Raw genomic sequence first — 23,208 nt, forward strand, 5'->3', positions numbered from 1 at the left:
CTGGTTCCAAAACTAGGCAAAAAATCCCCCACCAAAACCCAAACGGTTGCCGTGTCAGAGCCTCGGCCACGCGTGTGCCCCCGGGTCCCGGCTGGGTCGGCCATGAATGTGCACCCAACATGAGGAACACCAACCCTTCCCAGGGGTTGTCTTTGCTCTTGGGCGCTGGTGGGGCTCCTGGGCACCAACGGTGGGAAAAGCCACCCCGGGGCCTGGAATTCTTCAGGTTGCGCCAGTTTGGAAATCACAAACTCTTCAGTTTCAGATGAATGAGCTGACATCACAGGGACGCTGCAAAAAAAAACCGCCAAACCCTCTCCTGGTTTCGTTGGGCCATGGTCAAAGACAGCTTTGACACACCACAGGGCAGCGGGCCCAGAGGCTGGGGCAGCCCCCGCCCCGCCCCTGGCTGGCAAAGGCGAAACGTTTCCACAACCAGGGTTTTTCCTAGGTGCAAAAACAACGGGAGAATTCCAACGATGTTGTGAATCATTGTAAAGATACTTTGTTGGATATTGTGTCGAATATTTAAACAGGGTATCTAAGGAGCATCCCTGATCCCCTGTGTCCCAGCAGGAGTTCCAGCTCAGCTGAGTCCACTTGATGCCGATACTCCCCGGGCCGCATTTCAAGTTGTGGAACATTCTGAAGCTTCTCCCTCAGACGCTGAGGGATTTCATACAGCATTTTCCTCCCTGGGCTTTGAAAGTTGAGTTTTTTCTAACCCTTGCCAGCAGAGGCTCTGGTGGAACCAACCCACCGAGGGCTCTAAAGCGGGGGTGGGGACTTCAGCTTCAAATCAACTGCACAGTATTTAATTTAATGGAGTAGCACGGGTGCGGGGGTCAGGTACGGGATGGTGGGATGCAGACCGCAGCCTGGTGACTTCTCCAGAGGTGCTCGCATCTGTCTTTGTCAGAATCCAAGCCCGCATCCATTTACTTGAATAGATATTTAGACAAACACCGAGATTTTAGCACTCACCCCGAGGTGTGATGGTGAGCAATACCCTTCCTGGCCGGCACAGCAGAGGGTTGCTTTGGGGTGGCCACCTTGCTGCTCTCCTTGCCAACACGCCTGCCACAGCCACGCACCGTTACCCTCAGGTGTAACACACCACCACCGTGCGGTAGTGGGTCAGCTCCTCTTCGCTCCATTGACTGAGTTGGGATTGTGCAGCCTGGAGAAGACTCCAGGTAGACCTTACAGCAGTCTTCCAGTACCAAAAGGGGCTACAGGAAAGATGGGGAGAGACTTTTTGTCAGGGAGTGTAGGACGAGGGGGAATGGTTTTAAACTGAAAGAGGGTGGATTTAGATTAGATGTTAGGAAGAAATTCCTTACTCTGAGGGTGGTGAGACACTGGAACAGGTTGCCCAGAGACGTTGTGGAGGCCCCATCCCTGGAGGTGTTTAAGGCCAGGCTGGATGGGGCTTTGAGCAGCCTGGTCTAGTGGGAGGTGTCCCTGCCCATGGCAGGGGGGTTGGAACTAGATGATCTTCAAGGTCCCCTCCAACTCTAACCATTCTATGATCTTTTTTTCAGAGTCTGATGAAGACCCGTGGTGATTTGAGATTTATGCTGGAGGTTGGTGGGTTTTTTTCAGGCAAGTATAAAAGTGGACTCTTGCACCACTTCAGTGCTTTTTTAACTGTGACATTGCACTTGTAGCTTTCAGAAAGCTTCTGAGTAAAACTTAGCAAAGCACATAAATAACCTGAGAATGTAGCTTTCTTTCAATAAGGTTCAATGAAAATTCTTTCAATTTTCATTTTCTAAGTAATTTTAAAGTTTTGATGTTTCCTGCCTCTTTAGAAAAAAATTTAAACACCTTTTACAATTTACATTTCTAGAAGAGTTTCTTCATTGTATATTTAAAAAAACAAACAAACCAAACAAACAAACAAAAAACTCATTCATTAGCAGTTACAGAAGTGGCAACCGTGTTTGCAAATCTTCCCAACTGGCCTTACTTCTACTTAAGTATTTCTGGTTCCCAAGGGCAAACTTCTTTCTCCAATCCCCTTGTCTGCTTGCTTGTCATTTCCTTCATCCAGAAGAGGAACTCTGTAAAACAGGTATGTTATGGATTTTTATATATATATTTTTAATATATGGGTTTGTATGTTCTATGTTACAGATTTGTTTCAAAGAGGTTGCCCTAAAATCTTAACCTTAGGTCCCTTGCCAAAGCATCACACGCTCTTGCAGCCTCCATGTTTCATTTCTCCTGCTCTGAGGATAATCTCCCCTGGTTTGGAGCGGGGTGCCTGGACGACAGCCACGCTCCAATATTAACCCAGGCTGCAGCTCTGAGCTGCTCTTGGGGCAGAGGGAGGCCAGAATCCCACCCGAGCTTTGCCTTTCCGAAAGATGGGGACGCGACTGGCTCAGACTACTTGGCTCCGAAAAACCTAACCCAACTTTCAGTCCAGCTTCAGTAAGTGGTTTCGGCATCGCTGTTGCCTGCCTCTCTTCCTGAATAACTCGCCTTACTCGCAGACAGCTCTTTGCTCAGTGCTCTCCTTATCCCAGCCCAACACAAAAGACGCAGTTCCCTGGTGAAAAGCTCCTTTGAGCTCCAAGTTGAACATTGCCCCTAAGTCAACCCTGAGCCATTCACAAACCCCCTTAACTCTAGTGGCTGCCCCATCGGATTTGTAGGTTAAAACTCAAGTTACACCACTCCTTAGCTGCACCAGCAGTCAAGTGCTGTCAGTTCTCCAGTGCTTTCCAAAAAAATCCCGCATGTGCACCCCAAGAAATCTTAGTGGCACACAGAAGTGGCTGCAGCAATTATTTTGTGGTTGGGATGCTTTCGAGCAGCTTGAATGTAGATAATTCGGCAGTGAATATGTATCCTGAAAGAAATGATCCACATCAAAGCCTGTAATGTCTGCAAAAAAATGCAATAGTAAATAAAAACTTCTGCCAAAACAAGAAACTTGACGTTCAGGCCAAGATGGATTGTTTCCATTCTGGATCAGCTGGGAAGTGGGGAGTTGAAACTGGGTTTGTAATAGAAAGCATACTTCATTATTAATAACCATCTGTTATGAAAATAAAGGCGCTGCATTTATAACTGCTAAAGCATTTTAGATGACTCGAAGTTCCTAAGGGAACTTAGGTTCTTTCCTTTGTGTATAGTTTCACAATTGGATTTGACATAAGCGCCCTTTTAGCTTCCCTGGAAGTGTTTTTTTTCTTCACTGTCTACTCTTTCTCCTCTGTTGTTTTTTGGTGGGGTTTTTTTTGAGTGACCAAATTGCTTAGGCTTCTCTGAAAGCACCACTATTAATGTTATCTTAATAGTATTTTAATGTTTATCACTTCAACAGAGATCTCTCTTGCCTTTCAGAAACCAGTCTGACCAGATTTCTCAACTTTTGTACTCTGCAAGTACACCAATTTGCTGTAACTGTCTATGTTAATGTTGTAAAAATGTGTTTATGGTTCCAGTGTTCTAAATCTAAAGTATTAATTGCTTCACTGCCAGGAAAATAGACCCTACAAGCACTTGCTTTAAAAATATAATGTGGGCTCTACTGACCTTCTAAAAAGCTATTCAGAGCATCACACCATATATGCGCTTTGCAGCATCGTGCTCTGAGAGGACTCTCTTTTGGTGCTAGTGGAGAAAAAGCATTGCTGCCTGGGTTAGAAAAGGTCCCCATTTGGGTCATTTGCTCCTTGTAACGAATCTCAAATCTCATTTGACGGTCAGACCGGGCCAAAATTTCAAGTCCTATGCAGCATCACTTGTGTTACAGAAATTCTGGCTTTAATCCTTTTGAAAAATATCTTTCCACAGCTTTCAGGATATGCAGGTCTCATGCTGACAGGAACTGAATAAATTACTTTTTTGAAATGTTCAGCAAAATTGTCCGACTCGTAGCCATTCCACTGTGGCGTCTCCTCCCTCCTTCCTATGTGACGGTTTCTGCATGTGTGGTGAACGGGATCAGTAAAACAACACCTATTAAAATGACGCCTCCAAAAACCAGCTCTTTGGTCAGCAGCACTGGCTTATCCCACCTCAAAGGGTCAGTGCCACATTAGCTCTTCTGCCTAAAAATGAATGTAATGCAGGGTCAGTTTGCCGACGCCTCCAAAAAACAGCTCTTTGGTCAGCAGCGCTGGTTTATCCCACCTCAAAGGGTCACCCCAAGTGCCACATTAGCTCTTCTGCCTAAATGAATGTAATGCAGGGTCAGTTTGCGGGAATACCAAATTTACAGATGGTTATCCAGACTTAGCTACTTGCTCTTTGCTCTTGAAGAAAAGCACACGGAATAGGCTGCTTTTGTTACGGTTCTGCTGCCTGCTTGGGTAGCAGTGGGCACTGTGAAGGTGCAAACTTCAGCGAAACCGTAATTTCACACTGTACAAAAATATCATGCTCAAATAAGGCAAAGACTCTTTCAGATAAGTACTTACTGAAAGTATTTTTTCTGCTCACGGAGCATTTCTCTACAAGCAATCAGGCTTAAGATTTCTACCTGTTTTTACACAGCCTTTTCAAAATGTCTTTTTGCTGCTAAAGTACGCCTGTTACCCACTGCTGTGGCTGTGATTTTACCGAGCAGTAAATCCAGCACTCAGGCTGCCGCTGCCAGACCTAACCCACCGCAGCCATCTGACTCCATGGTCAATTTTGTGCCATCAGACTTTACACGGCTCCCCTTGACGCGGTCGGGGTTTCCAAACGATTTCAAAGGCCACAGAAGGGAGAGTCGGTAGGTACCGAGCGCTGTGGAAAACCTGCTCTCAAAGTCTGCAGCTGGAAGCCGTGCAGCCGGGTGTCAGGGCTCGGCAACACGGCACCAAATCCTCTGCGGCCATTCCTGGCTTCTAAACTGGACAAGTAAAGTTGTCTGAGTAATTGTTTGGAGGGAAGGGTAATGTTGTCCTTGGAGTTACAGTGCTACAGCCTAACAGAGGTGCAGCTGCAACACGTAAAACTGTTTTTTAAAAGCCTTTCTCCTATGGGAGCGGAGGAGCTTGCACTGGTGTAACTGGATTTGGAGCAGTACAACTTTTGTCTGGGGCAATGGCAGGGTAGGGAACGGGTCCCCGGTGTTTGACAACAGTTCTCTGGGGGAGCAGCTGTTTCTTAAGCAACAGCCCTCTGCTCTTTGCCACTGGCTAATTGACAGCGACAGGGATTGTGGGGGGAGGAGAGAGGATGTAATGGGCAATTACTGGGTAAGAGGAAGAATAAGGGAGGAGGAAGGCCCTCTTTAGAAAGGACATGCGGTTATGCGGTGGGGCTGAGCCGACCACGGGTCCTCTGCCTTGGTTTCCCTTTCATTCCCAGCAAATCAAACTCCATATAACTGCTCTCCATAACTCTCCTGCTGGGAAGAGCCCGGCTTATTCACCTCAGGTTCAGAAATTCTCCCTAACTTTCCTAAAACACCTCTGGGTTTCGCCCACAATCCCCTCAGTCCTGCTTCTCACCAGGCATCCTGTGTCCACTGGCTTGGAAGCGTTACTCAGCCAAACCGGGATGTTCACCCCATCTGTAATTGCACACTTTCTTCTTCTGTTCCCTCCTTCATGGAGTTGAGTCTTCAGCACATTTTCCCCAGCGCAGGAGGCGCTGGCTGCTCCTGCACCTGCGGCAGCACAAGCTCACCCTCTCACCACCAGGCAATATTTATCCCTGAGTCTGAGACTCCGAAGAGCCGTACCTTTCCAGTTCCAGGGACAAAAGAGGTCAGATTGGACAACAGTGAGGGGAAGGTGCCCTAAATCATGCGGTAAGACTGAAACACATCCAGCGTTAGATGGAGACACATAATAAAAGCACCTTTGCCACTTGCCTCAGTGCACAGCTTTTTTTCCAGAAGACAGAGGATGCAATCTCACTGTAGCAAGTCACTGTTCACTCCAGCCCAGATCTCCAACCTTTGCTGTTTGTACCCGTGCAACTATACCGGGGGAAAAAAATGAAAACATAGCCTAAATAAATATATAAACTATGTGTCCTTTCCACTTCACCTCCAGTAATTGTTCAGTCAACAGAAACATCGTTTCACCAGCCTGAAATAATCCCTAAGAATCAGTGAAGTGTACGAGCGTTTTCCCAAGCGCACTCTCTGCGCACTTCCCTGGAGTTTTACAGGCTTTTCCAAACGCCAAACTCTTGGTGATGCTGTGGCTTTCAGTGCCGGGAAAGCCGCTCAGGGCAGGACACCCCGTTACCCGTCTGGACAAAGCCCCCGAGGGTGTTTTTTGCCTTTCTGTTCCCAGGGTCAGCTGCGGGGCTCTGCAGCACAGTTTCACCAGAGGTTCCCCCGATGCGGCCCCCCCAGTACAATACTGGCTAATGCCCAGATTTATGTGAGGCCTAACATTTCTGTTAAATATGGAAAAATCAATGCTCTGTGCAGAGAAAATGTCTTTGCTATTTTTTTTTTTTTTATGGGAAGTCAGGGGAAAAAAAATAAAAAGCCCCACAGTGCTGTCACTTCACCACTTGACCCAGATGGGCAGTTCCATCTCAACCCCCAGTTACCAATGTGTCCCTTTTCACTCTTTTCTTTCCAGTATCTCAGCGGCTCATCTCGGACTAACAAAACTCTGCCCACCAGGTAAGAAAGGAACCGGAAAAACCGCATCCCACCCATCCCTGCAGGGCCATCCCTGCCCCAGCCTTTTGTCTGGGGGCCCAGCAGGACACAGATCGTGTCTTACTGGGGGGATGCAGTGCCCAGTATGATCGGTTTCCTCTCCCAGACTGGGCTGGGGCCCTGAGGCACTACTGCAGGGTAGGAAAATCATGCCAGTCCTGTTAACTCTCCCCTTGCCAGCCAGCCAGCCCACTCAGAGACCATCTCTGGGACAGATGTGGTTGTCACCTGAACTGGGTGGGCTTCAGTGGCATGGTAAGTTCTTAGGGAAAAATAAGCCGAAAAAGCTTATTGAAGAAAAATAGTGAGGAAAAAGCAAACTTCAAGCTCTGTTTCATGCTAATAAAAGATAGTTCTTCTCCCTGCAGTTCTCACCTGGCTTATAAAAGTAGGCTGCTGTGGCTAGATGAAACTCCTGCAACGTCCCTCTCTCAGGTGGAGATGCAGAGTAATATACTGAGATTTTATTTGTTAAGATCTATGAGATCTTATGATCTATCTTCTGTAGATCTAGATGTTATGTGACCGCTGTAGTACAGTACAAGCTGTAATATAGCACAGACTGCAGCTCCATCTCTTGAAATGCAAATGAAGTATTTAATAATTGGCTTTTTGTTTATTTAAGGTGTTCATTAAAAATGGCATAGTTGTCCAAAATGCTGACCGTGCCCTTTCTCCTGATTCCAGTGGGAAATCAGGCCACTTACTGAGATGAAAGAATGAGGATTTTATTTCATCATCAAAATCTTAACATTGACGTTTCATGCACAAACTTTCCTGGAAGACAGGTACTGCTGTTACCTGCCCTCGCGTGGCACTTTGAAAAATTCACACTCGTTTAGCAGTCTTGCCTGCAAAGTGTGAAGGTGTCTGAACGCAGTAAGGGTAACTTCCTGTTCTTATTCTAACAGAAATGCTGAATAAGGGGTTGCCAACTATTACAACTTTATTATTGTTTGGTCTATGTTTAAATTTTCTGCCAAGATGGTACATTGGGACAGGAGTGCAAAATGCCTGTGCTCTTCTCTCTTTCCACCTATGCCAGCAAAAGCTCTAGTGCAATTACAGGTATGCTCTTTGCAGAATTTCAGCAAACTGTAGTGGGAAAAGCACTTTTCAGCTAGCGTTATCTTTCTGTACTAGGAGGCTGTGCCCGGAGACTCCGCCTCGTAGATAAGGATGTAAAAGCTGTCATACTGCCTCGCAGGAGGAAAGCTCCATCTAACCCAGTACCCTGACTCTGATGGAGGCCATTATCACCTTCTGCTTCTGGAATTCAAGATGTAGGGATTTTGGAGGCAGAAGTCACATAACGGCCCAGCTGCTGGTTTCTTTACCTTCCTGAGAAACCGCCTAACCCTTTCCATCTTATCTTTGGTTTCAGTAAGGAGTTTAATAAACCAGAGGGCCTGTATTTTGAGGTGCATGGATCTCTGAGCTGGCAAGATTGTGAAAATGTATGGTTAGGCCATACATTTGGGAGGAGGAAAAGAAGAGAATTACAGCTACAGCCTGACCCGACAGCTGAATGTCTACAGTGTCCTTGTAAGCCACGTGCAGACTGGGGGATGCAGCTCCTTTAGTGTGCACAGAGCACAAGGACACCCTCCAGTATGTCGACTGGCTTCACCAGAACATCTACATCTTTTTTTCCAAAGATCTCTGTTGCTGAGCGTTCCTTACCCTTGCTTCATTTGTCATTCCAGGGCATGAAACATTCCTGTACCTCAGCTGTCTTTCTGAGCCTCTCCTGACATGCCGTCCAAAGGTCATCAAATACAATCTTCCCTCGCCGGCAGTCTTGGCTTGGAGGTCCGCCAAGCTGAGGCTAAGTGGTAGCACTCCATGAGGCCTCTCAGGTGCTTGAGCAAACAAAGACTGGAGAGGAACAGATGCCTCGGTAGCACGTTCAGGCTAGAAACGCTCACCGGTTCCTGTCTGGGACTCCTTGCTCTCCCCCTGCTCTTCTGAGGTTGAATGCTGTTGGAAATGGTTCGCGTTGTGTTTCTCTCTCAGCTGCTGCAGAAAGTTCCGTTTCTCAGTTATGCCCAAAGCAGCTTTGCAATGTAAACCCCCTCAAACCCTAATTTCTCTTTAGCAGCCGCAGGAGCCGAGCTAAAGGGAATGTATTAGTATCTTGGGTAAAAATGGATTACTTGTGGTCTTCCTCTGATCACTTATGTTTGCACTGTTTCAGCTCTATACACGCTGACTTCGCTGCAGCCTAATCCCCAGCTCCTTGTTGGAAAGGAAGTAAATCCTTCCACCTGTTATGAACAAGAGCACAGAGAATTAACCAGCGAAGTGAGAATCAGACTGCTCTGTGACCTCAGGGGCCCTGGCCGGTTTTCTAATAGTCACGACAAGGACGTGGGATTTGCCACCCTAAGGAAAATAGCACTTCACTGCTGACAGTAGGTGTCAGCAGCACATGACAGTTGGTGCTGAACAGGATCTCCTTGACTTGAAAGCAAAGACAGAACAACTTTCTGAGCTGTTTCAGCCTACTTTGAGCTTGATTTTGACCTCCATTTCAGAAAGAGCATGGATCAACCCCAAACGGGTCTGGCTTTATTGAACACCAATCCTGTTACAGTTCTTAGTCTCCCACTCTTGCTGGAATGGTGCAGAAAGCACTGGTGGTCTTATTCAAATCCACAGCAATAATAAAGTACTACTCCTCCTCCTCCTGGAAAAAGAATGCTGATAAAATATCCCCAGCGTGAAGGTCAGCTCTGCAAAGTTGTTCCATCTCAACATTTTATCTACATTTATTACACCTCTTTTTTCCCTTTTTCCCCTCAACCATCATTGTTTTCTGTCCATTAAAGCAGATGTGATGCATTTACAGCTGCTAAACGACATGAAAATGACTACAGGAGTTGACTGGGAGATGAATAACTCCCATTTCTCAGCAGCAGCAAAAGGTATTTTATATTGCCAGTAATCCCAGTGCTGCCTCAATAAAAACATCCCCACACCCTGATTACAAGGGCACAGGAGGCCTATAGAAGACGGCCATTAGGGGCCATGGTCACAGGGCTGTGATTTGAAGGCCAAGTCTCAGAGGATCCTGTACAATAACATCCAAATACAGCTGTAGAGCAAAGGCTGCAGAAGGGTCTCAGTGCCAGGGAATTCAAGACAAATCCGGTAAACGAGCAAAAATTCCTTGTGCAACTCAGAGAACTTGGTCTTTAAGCAGACGGTGATTTCTCTCCACCATCATTCACAGTGGACAGCTTGAAAACTGAATTGGGCTATGGCTGAGACTGTCCTCAGAGCAAAAAGTATCCATCCATACATACTGCCCTTCACCTTTTTCTACAACATCTTCTCTTCAAGAGGCTACCAATATCATCTTCACACACTTTAAGTAAATATTCCAATATTAGCAAAAAGAGCACAGTATGAATGAGGACTAGCAGTAAAACTTCTTGGACAACCACAGAACCAGACAATCTGCCTTACCCTGTGATATGTTACATAAGCCTTCAGTGTCAGCTTCATTTTGTGAGAAACCACAAATAGATTCCTCTTGCTGACCAGAGCACTTAAAGGGTTGGTCTCCAGTACTTCTCGGATGAAGCCTTCATTGGGAATGACATGAACATTCAATTGTGGGAATCAGGTAGACGCTAGCATCTACACATCCCACCTCAGTCATGCATCAAAAAAATTTAATGTTCTGGAAAGTCAGTGAAAGCACCAGGGCAATCATTATATATCTGATGTTTATACACCAATAACTGCCCTTAGGACTTCTTTAGGAATGCAGTGTGAAACTTCCAAGCCTGCTAAAGTAATCTTGATACAGTTGCTATTAGAGCTGCCTAGTAATTTCCCACCGTTGTGTGTGAAGAGCGAGCAGACAGGACATACTGTGGCAAAGACTCCACCTCCAAGCCTGCCTTGCTGCCCCTCATCACGCTCGCTTGCCACCCTTTCCATTTCTGGCCTTCTCAGTTCATTCCAAGACACGCTGCCGTAGGAAAGAATCACGAATGCAGGGCCAAGCCCCCTTTCTTGTGTTTGGCACTAGCACTGCGGCATTTGCAGAAGCATCTGGTATCTTCAGACATCCATCTACCTACAGGATTTGCTACGGCACGTCTGTGGGGCAGCTGAGCTGGCATATCCAAGGCCAGCTTCCTGGTTATGCTAGTATAAGCCTTCATCATTCCTAAGGTAGGACAGAGAGGATGTTTTCAGGTCTTCTCCATGCTGCAGGTTCACCAGTTCTTAACCTGCTCCAGCCGCCAGGTGCCAATACCATACCCTCGACAAAAATCCTTCTCTGACTAAAGGCTGGAAAAAGTTATTTTCACAGACGTACTGCCCACAAAGGTCAATTCACACTCTGACAGTTCACTCCCTTGACTTCATCTCAATCTTCTCCAGCCATTCCCAGCCCGATGTACTTTTTGCAAGCGCTTGTCACTTCCTCACTGTTTTCAGAAACATTGACAACAGAGGGAACCAGAAGACAAAAGACAGTAGGAGATAAGAAATACAGGCCTCAAAGGGAGTCTGCTGATTATTTTCATTAGCGCTGGTAAAGCACAGCTGCAATAGAAAAGGAGATGTCAGAAAGTGAAAAACTACTGTAGCTGGACACGATATTGGGGAAAGCAAGAGAATGGGCTGCAGAGGAAGGTTGCGCCAAAATATGCTGAGGGATATGGAGCCTCTCCCAAGCAGCACTTAACCCCGAACAGCCCCAGTAGGTACGGAAGAGGAACAAGCGACCTGACAACACATTTCATTACACACAACATGAGACAACACCATTGTCTGTTGGTACAGACTGCATCTCCATGAAAGGTTGCTTTTGCTTTTTTTTTTTTTTTTTTTTTTTTTTAATTTATTTTTGTGGTTTTGTCCATATACTTTAGTCTGGACGCAGCGGGGTTATTTCTGTACCAGAATCACTGGTTGATAGGCACTCTGAAAATATTAAGAACTAATACTGATTTGCTTTACCAAGGAGGGAAAAATACAACACTTGTAACTGGTGCTAAGCAGACCATCTGCGTACAAATACTGCACTTTCAGCTTTTAGATGGCTGCGCGGGCTGGCATCGCTTGCCACTTTATTCCAGCAATTCCTCTGTGCAGCAACTCCTAGTGCTGGAAATCATGCCAATTTCCCTTTTGGAACTTAATGCTGAAAAGTGATGATGCTGGAAGATGTTTATTTTTTAAAACAACAACAACATACCATCTTGCCTCGCTGATAAGCCTAACACACACCTTGCACTGAAAGAAAAGAGCAAGCTGTGTAGCATGACAGTCTGCAGAAGTAGCCAAGATCTGACCTGGTAGCTGAGTCACAAGACAGAGAGTGGCATAGAGAAAGCTTATCTCTGTGCATCTTTTTTTTTTTTTTTTTTTCTTTCATCACATGCTTCAGGGGAAGTCAGCTGTAAAACCAGGACTTTCGTTCCTGTAATAAGCTTTAGCTTTGTGTGAGGATGTAAGCCATGTCAGAGTACAAGCAGAACTAGTCCCAGGTGCCAAGTGGAACTGCAATTATCCTACAGCAGCAATTAACAGTTTAAGCATTTACATGTGCCTTGCAACTATGAAGTTGCTGTGAAGATGCTGCCAAAACCCTGTTCAGGAGCAGAAGAGAGACTAGGGCCTTCCAGAGCAGATGTTCAGGAAGGAAGCTCAAGGTCTGTCACAAGCATGAGCTCTAAGCTGCCTTCCACAAGTTCTTTTCATTCAGGAGCCTTACCAACATACTTGATCTTTGATCAAGGAAACTTTGATATCAGAATTTGCAGAATCTGTTTAACCTTACGTTACTACCGACAAGTGGAACTGCTTCTCTCTGTAGGCCATGTCTCTGTTCAGCAGTGACACATTCTTGGTATAAGAAGCAGATCCGTCAGCTGCTGTCTCAGGGTAGAGTTCTGCTATATTCACAGCTGAGAACAGCAGGAGTGATGGTTAACTTCTTTTGAAAGGTTCAGCTCATCACCTTGTAAAACTGGGAACTCACCAACATAATGGACCTTTTCTGCAGACTTGGAAGCAAAACCTTGATTTACAAAAAATCCTTCATTTCCTTACATGGTTCAATATTTTGTTATTGAAAATCCAATCAATAAAATAACTCTACTCTCAGTATTGTTTTGTTTTGTTGAAAAAATATACAGATTACCAGCTCTATGTCTATGGGTAAAGGATGTTATTACACCACCCAGGAAGCCGATGATGAGACACAGCCAACCCTGAAAAACAGACAGTGCCATCCCTGCAGGCTTTAAGACAGTGCTTTAAAGACAGAAATACTCCTTATTCACTTATTTCATTACTTTATCAAAGGGAAGGGCAAAAATATCCTACAGACAGATTCAGAAACTATGGTAATTCATCAGGTTTATGCATCAAAACACATTTCATGCAGAAACTATAAATACAAATTAAAACATTGTCTAAAACATTTCATAACGCATCATAATTTGAGAGCAAGCTTCAGCTTCAAACTACCAAGTTAGCAAAATTCCAGTTTCATTGTTATGCAATTAGTTGGCAAAGACAGTATTGATTGTGACAAGTTTCAACCTCAATACACTAGAAATAAGTAAAATCTCCACATTTAAAATACGTTATTTTGCTACCTTTGATCAAAAAGATAAAGATTTAACATATACTTTTCCTCATAAAAGGTAAAACTTTCTAATAGGCCAACAGTAAGGTCTTTGACATATCCCTGCTTTCTAGGTTGATAGAGCAGGCTGTTAATGAGGATATTTCTCCCCAGTCCTCAAGCAGCTTTGGGTAGCAAATCATTATTTTATCCTCAAGTTATCAAATTTATCAAGATTTTCCTACTTCCGGCGTAAGTTCTACACTTTTTTGTAGCTTCTGTTGACCTCTTAAAGATTTCTATGGGTTTTTTTGTTGCTTAAGCCCGACACTGAATGCAGGCGTTATCGTTTGAGCCAATTATTTCTGTACTCTTGAATGGACATAGTTGCTTTTTGATGAGTAATGCTGAAGTCACTTTCCTAGACTAACCATACCAGCTAAATGTCCTTGTGGAGACACAGCCTGTATTAGGAAAACAGTGCTTTGCATTTGCCATAATAGTTTACACCAATTCCCAGGCACAGTGTTTTCACAAGGATGAATGCTCTGCTTCTCAGACTGCTGCCAGTACAGAAAAGCTGCACGCACACACACATGCTTCTAAGCTGCATTAGGATGGCCTCTGGAGAAGACCCGGTGGTCAAACAGCCCATTTTTCACTCTTGCCCCCCGCACCAATCCTGAGAAATTTGTCTGTTTGTTTTTTTTTTTTTTTTTCCCCCCCAGCAATGCCTCTCCCAGGGCACAGTCAATCACAGCAGAACTATGAGACACTTTTCAGAGCCACAAAATATCATCACAGTCCAAAGCAAGACCTCTCTGGTTCCCACTCTTTGGCAGCACTTTGTTTTTAAAAAGTACATTTCAGAAAGTTTACATCCCAGAAGACATTAAATTTCTCTTCTTTGCTTAGTCTCAAGGCCTGCTATGTTCCAGAGATACCATCAGCTTTGGATTAAGAACGCCCCCTTCCCTTCTGCAATGAGCACCTTTGGTTTACTATGTCCTGGACAGGTCATCTAGCAGGACAGACAGGGGCTGAGACATAAGCCAATTCACATCATAAGTTTTCATAGCATTGCTAACGTCCACCATAAAAAGAAAAGTCTGGAGCCTCAATGTGGGCAGAGTGTCTGCAGCCACCTGAATTTAAATGACTTTGGTATTCCAGAAAAAGGTTCAAATTGGAAAAGGACCATCTTGTCTCATTTCAGGTTATTATTTTTTTTTATTCCATAATTTATACACAAAATCCCCCAGGTTTGCACAGCCACTTGGATAACTCTAAAACATGGAGTGTCCTGGAAGATGCAAGTTTTGACTCCAGTAGTCACATAGCACAGATACAAACATCACATTAATGTTAGTTGCTCTCCCTAGTTTTGCTCTTTTCCGCTAAGGAAAAACCCCACCACCCATCCGAGTAGCTGATTGCACTTAGAGTAGTCTTCACATGAATTTTACAAAGACAAATAAAAGTAGCTTCACAGAGCAACACCCCTTAGATATCAGGTGTATAACACACTAGGCCTTTCAGATGCTGAACCACCAAGAAAATGAAAAACTCAGAAATTCTGAATTAAATGAAATCAAGCCCAGAATATGAATGAGCTACTTGCTTTGAAAGTCTGGTAAGGCTACCATTGCCATAATCCCTTAAGTACACACAGGTATATAGGCACTGTAACATCATTCTTCTTAACTTAGATGACTATTTTGTATCTCATAGTGGATGTTCCAGCACCTGTAATATCCTAAACAAGAGCAAAAGTCTACATTTCCACAGGGAAAGCGAGGACTTCTTTGCCTAGTCCTTTCACACCTGTTCTCATATCCACTTCTGAAGCCTAATAAAAAAAAGTGCTAGCACACAGGACAGTTTAGTTCAATCACTCAGATGTAATAACATCAAGGATTTCATCTTCGTTTTGTGCCTCCAAAGCCTGCAAAGAAAATAAAAGAAGTGTCAGCTCCACCACAGGCTTTCCACTGGGCTCTCTAGTTCTAATAAGGCTAAAGGTGGTAAGTGAGATGAGATAAACATATTCTCATAACGTACAACAGTAAGCAACTGTGGGCTGACTGGCCTGAAAAAGATTCTACTCTTGCAGATTAGACAACATGCTTTCTACAAAGAAATCATGTTTGTACATGTTTGCTGGAGAAGGGCACATGTGGTGCCTTGCAGATGCACCTTGCAGATGCACTAAAAGTGGACCAAGATGAAGACAAACCCAGTGCTGGTGGTACCATGCCCATTGTAGACCTGTGGGGAGTTTCATGTACCACAATGCTGCCCTCCTTCCATAGGAAACAGAAATAAGGGACATTGTTACATGCCCACCTGTACCAATTGGTAAAATAAAACAAAGAATGCTTGCTGAACCTCAACTAACATCTGCTGATTTTTGATAGGTCTAAGTCTCTCAAGCTTCAGGAGATTAAAAGGTCTTTTGCCTTACCAGAAGCAGTTCTTGTTCCTGAACTGCTACCTTGTGTGGAATTGCTTGACTGCCCATTCATTGGAGGTGCTGCCGTGGGATCTGTCCACATACTGTAATATGGGGAACGTGGCTGCGCTCTGACAAGAAACAGAGTAGAAGGAAGGCTTCATTAGTGACCTTATGAAAAATTAAGAAGTTACCATTCTAAACAAGGGGACTGCATCTCTGAATGAAAACTGGAAGTAGGCAGTTGTTTCAAAGCTGGAAATGACCCTACTTAATGTAATTAGTATGTTCAGAGCAAGGATATCCAGTGTTGTCACAATAACCTCTGTGGACTTTCAACAGGAAATAAAAGGATAAGCAATTCTAACAATTCTAAGTGAGGAATTTTTTCCCTCTGAAATTCTGACCTTAGTTTCTGTCAGACAAGAAAATAGATTTTACATCTGAAGCTTAAATGCATTGTGGTAAAACCTATGCCCCAGTCACGTAAGACAAAATAAAATATCCCTCTGTTCTGTTAACTATTTTGAAAAAGTTGTATCAGTAAGACAAACATATCATGACCTTTGACTCGCTGATTGAAATTACTTGCTTCTATGGACATGGAATTTCCTGCTGTTGAAAATTACAAATAGCTATCTCACACTTTCTGGGACCAGCATTTTCGAGCACATCATTTCAAACTGGAAAAAAAAAAAAAAGTGGACCAAAGTGTATTTAAAGAAAAGAACACAAATTTAGGAAGCTTGTTCATGTATTTGGACTTAATATTCAGTTAGGGCTCTAATCTTGAAAAATAAGAGGTAGCTTCTGAAATGGGGTGTGTGTGTGGAAATCAAGGAACCAACCTGTACATAGATAATACATAAATACAATGCTTAAACACAAGGGTCGTGTATTTAAGACTTAAGAAGTATGAAGTCAATAAAACCTTTAACACACATTATACCTTCTAAGAATTCTTAGCGGGGTTAATATAATAAAACAAGATCACAGAATCATTTTGGTTGGAAAAGACCTTTAAGATCATCAAAAAGATATGACTTTTCAACCTCCAAAGCTCTACTCAGAGTGAATTTATAGACTATTTCCACTGTTGATGGCATCACTGTCAGAGTTTCACCTTACTTGACTCTATGAGAGACCGCAAGACTGCACATGGGACACTAGAAATTCTCTTATGTCCCAAGTTTTTACTTCCTTAATAAACAAGCAATCATGATGAGGCTTCTGTCATTACTTTACAATGGAGGAAGATGCTTTAACACACTTCTTCCACATGATCTTACTCCTAAACTTTCAATATAAAAAACCCATACGTGGTTATATTTCATCTGTTATATTCATCTGTTATATTACTGCATTCCTACAGGATTACACATGCAGTTATTCAATAAATAGAGGAAACTGCTTGGGTTTTAAAACGATTCCCTGCTGGAGTCACATATGTGGAGTGATGCCTAAAGCAGCAGCAATTGCTCCCTTTAAACTGTTTATCTGAAAATTATGCATTTTCAATGTTTAAAAGTGTTCAGCAAATATGACTGGCAGATGTTTACTCCAGCACTGAAACTGCTTTTGAATGCTGCGCTGTTTTGTTTCTCATGTTTGAATGCTGTGTTATATTTTTCCAAAATGCAACTTACATATGACCTACAAATCCTTTGTAAAACCACACCTCTTGGATTTCCCTGCGTGGGCCATTAGGAGACTACAGATTAAAGGCTGTTTAATCTGACCACACTGAGTATCACAGAAGAGCAGCTGCCACCCAGACTGATTTTAGGAACGTTGACACTGATGCAAGAGGCCTATCTACAGATGGTTTTGTGCACAAAGTTATTATCTGTGTTTTAAGGCAGTCTGCAGATGGATATTTAAATGATCTTTTTAAATTTGCCTGCCATCGTGCCAGGTCAGAGTAATCAGATAAAGCAGAATGAAGTATCTCAGTTCTCCCAGTTCTTGTCCCCCAGAAACACATTTAAAGTGTCTCTGCTGCTGGGGCTATAGATTGCTTCCCAAAATTGTTCTACAAGTAGGATTTTACAGCTTGAACAATACAGGCATGAAAGCTTAGAAACAATGTAAACATAGTACATGGCATAGTCCCTGAAAGCTTAAATACTTAAAAATCCGATAACGTGCATATTTTACCTGTGACTGCCAGCCAAGTAGCCTAGCAAGCCTCCTGCTCCTAATCCAGTCCAAAATCCTGGTCCTGAATTGGTTTCATGACTGGAATGAGTCCCATAGCTGTTGTCTCCTTAAAATGAAAATATAAAACATATCAGTTAGTGGCACCTAATCCTCACGCCAGCTGTTGCAACAAGACTCTCCCCTGTTAATATAATGGAAAATTAGACTATAAACTCCCGATTTCAGTAGGTTCTTGATCGAACTTAACTTGAAAGGCCTCACAGTTCAGAAAAAAACATAGAAACAAACACTAATGTAAAGAGTTTTACTTTAAAAATTAGCTTCCGCTCAGTCTCACAGCCCTGATGTTTGCAAAACATGGCAAATAGTCCCTACCTGCAGATTTATAATCAGACAAGATAGATTAAAAAATAGAAAAGGAAATGAAGAAAGAATAACCTGCTCAAGGTCACAGAGCAGGCCAGAAGCAGATGCAGGAACAGAAATCAAGTATATAACACCAGTGAACTAACCACTAAGACACACTGCTGCTAATCTCACTCAGAACAGCTGCACATTTTGAGTAACAGTGGCTCAGTCTAATGGCTAACATTACTTTGTATTGTTTTTGGTAATCCTAGTCTGGTATTTGTTATCGAAAGACATGCTAACTGTAATCACATTGCAAAGTTTTTATTATGCATGAGTCACCAAGCTTGACAAATACCTTGATGCAACTGCGAGCATACCAAGTGGGTTGTGGGGGCAGGGGAGTCACAGATTTTTTACATGTGACCTGCATAACATGAGGTTGTGACTCAGAACCAAATGTCTTCCATTTAGAACTAAAAAGAGAAGATGCAAAACCAAAGTAGAATCATTTTCTGGCCTAGAGAAAAACACATATGCAAGAATAAGCTCAACCACAGGTTTAACACATAAGGAAGTGCAAAAGGCGAGAACTGAAGAGAATATAACAGTCACCTTGAAATATGTCCACCTAAACCAGTGGACCAGAGATTTCATATGTAAAAGTTATACAGCGCCAGGTTTATCTTCAAACTGGTGCGAATTGTTTGAATTCATGGAAGATAAAAATCCAATTTAAATAATCAGTTTAAGTCTACATTGGATTTGATGTTGAATTTAATTTTGAATGCATCGGGATAAAGATAAACTCTTATTGGGATGATACACCCATTAAACTATGCTGATTTGGAACAAAAAATAGGACTTAGTTTACTGTAAAAATGATGTTAATCGGGGACATGAAGCTACTCATTTGTTCAAAAGCACCATGGCTGAACACTGACTCAGAAAAATGAGTCATTTTTTGTTGAAATATCTAAAGTAAACATTAAGGATCATGTCAAACCACTAACAGAGAAAAAGTAGAATTGAGTTAAGATAGGCTAGCTAAACAAGTTTCACAGGACACATTCTGCATGTTAAGGGGATTCAAAATGAAGCAAATTAAATATTAACAGCAATAAGTGAACAACGTTGCTTTTCATTACCACCCAGATTTTCAAAGACTAATACATTTGTGGAACACACGGACATACACGATCAGAGATGTGCTTTTGCTCCACTGCCAAAATTTAGTGCCCCACGGCTGTTGAGTATTGCCTAAGAACAATATTCTGTTCCATGTATGCCCACGGAAAGCTTACAGGCAAAACTACGTGAGGGCCCTACAAAGGTATCTCTGCAATTATTAAGTAAAGCTAGCAGGTTAAACTTAAGAGTTAATTAAGCTCATCTTGTGAGGTGGCATTAGATTTCTCCTTGAAATCTAAGGAAAAATCATTGACCCTCATTATTAAAAATGCCGTAAGTTAAGCTTTATATTTATGGCTCCCAATGTGCATTTTAACGATATTAATTTTCAGTAATCATCAAGAAAACATATTTTCAAGGCCCTACCCTTGCTAGATTTCAGACTCCTGTAATGAAAATTCATTGGTGCAATCAATTGACAAGGAACAGGACAGAAAATACAGAAAGTAACTCTTCACTCTGTTTTTGCCTGTGCCCAGTATGACAGAGCCCTGTCTTGTGACCAGGGCTCTTAGTAACTACCACAGTAACGCCAGTGGCAAGTGGCATGCCCACACAAGGTCGCAGATGCACACATAGCACAGACAGACTGTCTGAACTAACTACATGGAAACCAATTTGCAAAGCCACTAGTAATACGGAAGTAAAACCCCTTTAATTTTCTGCTGCAGGAACAGCTGAAAAGTCTCTGCTTCACATGCCCTGCGCAAGGGTACCCAGAAGAGTTATAGTGGCACCCTCTGTTGGCCGAGTGGCTTGAGCAAGCCCAGAAGGCAGCATTAACAAGCATTACTAAAATATAAGCTTTTGACTAGGTAAACTTAATCCTTGCTATTTATTTACTGGATAGAACCCCTTCTCCATTTCACACACACACAAAAAAAGGAGATTATACAACTTGTCAGAATATAATTTGAGTTCCAGTGCTGTGAGCATCTCACATGTTCACAGGGTTAAATGAGTTGGTCAGACACCAGATGAATAACGTTTATTTCCCTCAGGCACTATGACCCTCTAAGGCAGACCATTTATTAAGAGACAAAAGTCACCAGTTTTCTGGGAAAAGAAAAAGTGCATCTCTTCCTAGCAGCAGTCTTGTTATTGCTTATACAATTTCCAATTTCAGGTGAAAGGCGCCACATGAGACTCAGGTGCTGCACGCTAATGATAGTTCACAGACACCGTTCTCTGCTCTGGGAACCAAACCTTTCAACCACTGGGACTGCACTGCAGCACCTGTTAAACAGAGGACTGGTACATGATACTCAACTCCAACTGTTTTGTGAATGAAATCAAGGGTCTGGCAGCCCAACAGCTGAAAGACCCTTCTGTTTCAAAGTGCTGCTTTGGCATGAGTTTGTTTCTGCCTGCGTGAGACTATTCTCTCTTCCAGATTACTTATGAAAATTATTCTTCCCTGTCACAGTCCTCATATTTCACAGAGTACGAAAAGAATGCTTGCAGAGCATGGGGAGATGGATTTTCGAAAAGTTCAAAGGGCAGCTTGCTGCACAGCCTGCCCTGAAAGCCTGTGGGAAAGCAAGTTCTTATTTTCACTTTTGAACGAAGAACAGAAAGCAAAGCTGGCTGCAGGCTCTGCAGCCAATTTAGCAGTCAAGTCTATCCCACCTGCACTTACTGAAGATAAAATAGTACGATCCTGCTTGCTCTTTCAAGTACTATAAATGTCTCAGAGCCGTACCTGTGAAGCTGGCCTTAAAACCAGGAGGAGGAGGTGCCTGCTGACTCTGCCAGAAAGGCCTAGTGAATCCATCACTGTCACCAAAACTCTGCTGAGGCTGCTGGTTACTGAGGAAGAGCTTGTATACTCCAAAAGCAAGAACCAGAAGAACAATTACAACAACCGCTCCAGCACCAGCATCAGAAGAATCCTTCCTTGACTGATAATAGCCAGAACCAAAGCTTCCAGAGTTTTTCACTTTCCTTTCACCTTCCTCAGTCAGCTCCAGCCTGAACATCAAACTACAGGAGCCTCTTAAGATGTAAGGATCATCCGGATAATCGTAGCCTTCACAGCTCACTTCGATTCGTCCAAAACGGTAGGTATTTTCCAAGTCTGCTTTGCACTGCCACTGAAAAAATAAACACAAAACAGTAAAACCTGATGATCCAGAGATGAAAATACCCGTGTTCCCCAAACATGCTCTGAAATAAAGCTGTAATTGCTAACAAATCATGTAAAAGACCACAGGGTAAGAGATTTCTGAGCACTCTTATTTTGAAAAGGACTAAGAATTTGAAATTAACTAAGAATGTTTTTTAAAATCCCAGAAGTTAAAAAAAAATCTGATCTTTCTAAACACAGAAGAGTTACAACTCTGGAAGATTTTGGTTTTGTATACTGAACAGGTTTTTCAAGTATTCCTTCTTTAGGTATAAGAATACTTCTAAAAATAATCTGTAACTTGTGCAACAGTTATTAATAAATCCTCTCCCTCGAAAACTGGATGGCAGCTACAAAAATGTAATATGGAATCCTGAAATCCAGTGCACCTGATTCCATTTGTATCCACACAGAAATTAAAATAAATTGGCACAGACATCATTAGCCATTCATATGCAACACTTTTACAATCAGATAGCGATTCTGCAGTTGAAAGCATTCAGATTCCTCAGTCTCACAATTCCTTGAAGTACCTGAACTCAGATATCACCTCTAACAGCAAGTGACACATATTTTGGAAAGAAAAAAAAATCCAGTAGCTTCTAAATTAATCATTCAGGACAGCATTACCAGCTGCAAATTCAAATTTGACTGTATTTTTACAATACTGTATTAGTTTTAACCATTATCTGCAGCTTTGATTCCTGGTTAGTCTATTGGCAGAAGCATAGGTAATGGCTAACAAAATATAAATATATGTCTGTCTACTGAAATACCTGACTGAAGTACTAACAGGCAAGAGGAAGTCACAGAAGTCTGAACTTTAGTTTTTAAAAGGCAGAGCTGAAGTGATGCAAGTATTTATAGCCCTTCCTACTCTAAAAATTGGAAATCCATGTAGCAATACCAAAGCAAGAGCGTCCTCAAGGATTAACAAAAGTTTGATTTTATAAACTCGAGTAACATTTTAATTAAAACCAATGAAGCTCTGTTATGCAGTGTTTTTACATTACAGCCTTCAGGGATATTTCAAAGATGTAACTACAGAAGTTCTAGAAAATCTAAACTCAAAAAGTACTTAAGCTTTAGTTGTCAAATGCTCTCTAACAAAAAGCGAACTGAACTGACACTCTAGCCCGTTGCTCTTTTCTCCTTCAGAAGTTACCAAGTCTGGGGGGAAGATGATTTCATTAAACGTTTAACAAGTTTTAAAGTTACCTGTACGTCATAGCCATCCCAACCTTTGTTGTAACACTGAACAACCTCAGGGACATGGGAACATCCAGCAGTGCCTCCCGTGCACTGTAGCTGAGGGACTGCAGCTGTCCGCCGGGATGTCGTGTACTGACCTCTGTGGAGAGTGAGCGCCTGCACCTCCCTCAGCAGAACCCTCCCTGAAACAGACAGCACAAAGGCCAACGTTTACCAAGATGCATCTCCCTTAGCCACAAGGGCCTCCTCCCAGGAAAACAGGCTGACAGTACAAAGGACGCAACAGCGTGCTTCTTCAAGTAGCGAAGCTTTAAGAAGCACCAAACACGTAGAGAGGAACACAGCGGGGCTTCCCGCTTCCTTCCGAGGGGGCTCTAGGTTACTCCTCTCAGAGGACATAACCACCGTTGACCCCGCTGTGGAATGATCACGGCGGCACAAGCCGATTTAAAGGGCTCCCAAAGACCTTTTTTTTTCCCCAAGAAGCT

The 23,208-nt window shown here is 43.0% G+C and overlaps 2 protein-coding genes across 2 annotated transcripts in view; one reads left to right on the top strand and one right to left on the bottom strand.

The window, feature by feature from the left end:
• Positions 1–15,151: 15,151 nt before the first annotated feature.
• SARAF (store-operated calcium entry-associated regulatory factor) lies at positions 15,152–23,119 on the bottom strand. The gene is made up of 6 exons (XM_009893750.1): positions 23,005–23,119; positions 22,727–22,902; positions 21,086–21,476; positions 17,842–17,950; positions 15,697–15,815; positions 15,152–15,177 (listed from the first exon to the last, which is right to left on the bottom strand). Exons 1-6 carry the CDS (start codon positions 23,117–23,119, stop codon positions 15,152–15,154), a joined length of 936 nt encoding a protein of 311 aa, XP_009892052.1.
• Positions 23,120–23,143: 24 nt separating this feature from the next.
• LEPROTL1 (leptin receptor overlapping transcript-like 1) overlaps positions 23,144–23,208 on the top strand; it is a 3,999-nt gene continuing 3,934 nt past the window's right edge. The window contains exon 1 of the mRNA XM_009893751.1: positions 23,144–23,174. Coding sequence (XP_009892053.1) covers positions 23,144–23,174 — 31 coding nt within the window. The remainder of the gene's footprint in view (positions 23,175–23,208) is intronic.

The sequence above is a fragment of the Charadrius vociferus genome, unplaced genomic scaffold, assembly GCF_000708025.1.
Source record: "Charadrius vociferus isolate BGI_N301 unplaced genomic scaffold, ASM70802v2 scaffold59, whole genome shotgun sequence".
NCBI lineage: Eukaryota > Metazoa > Chordata > Aves > Charadriiformes > Charadriidae > Charadrius > Charadrius vociferus.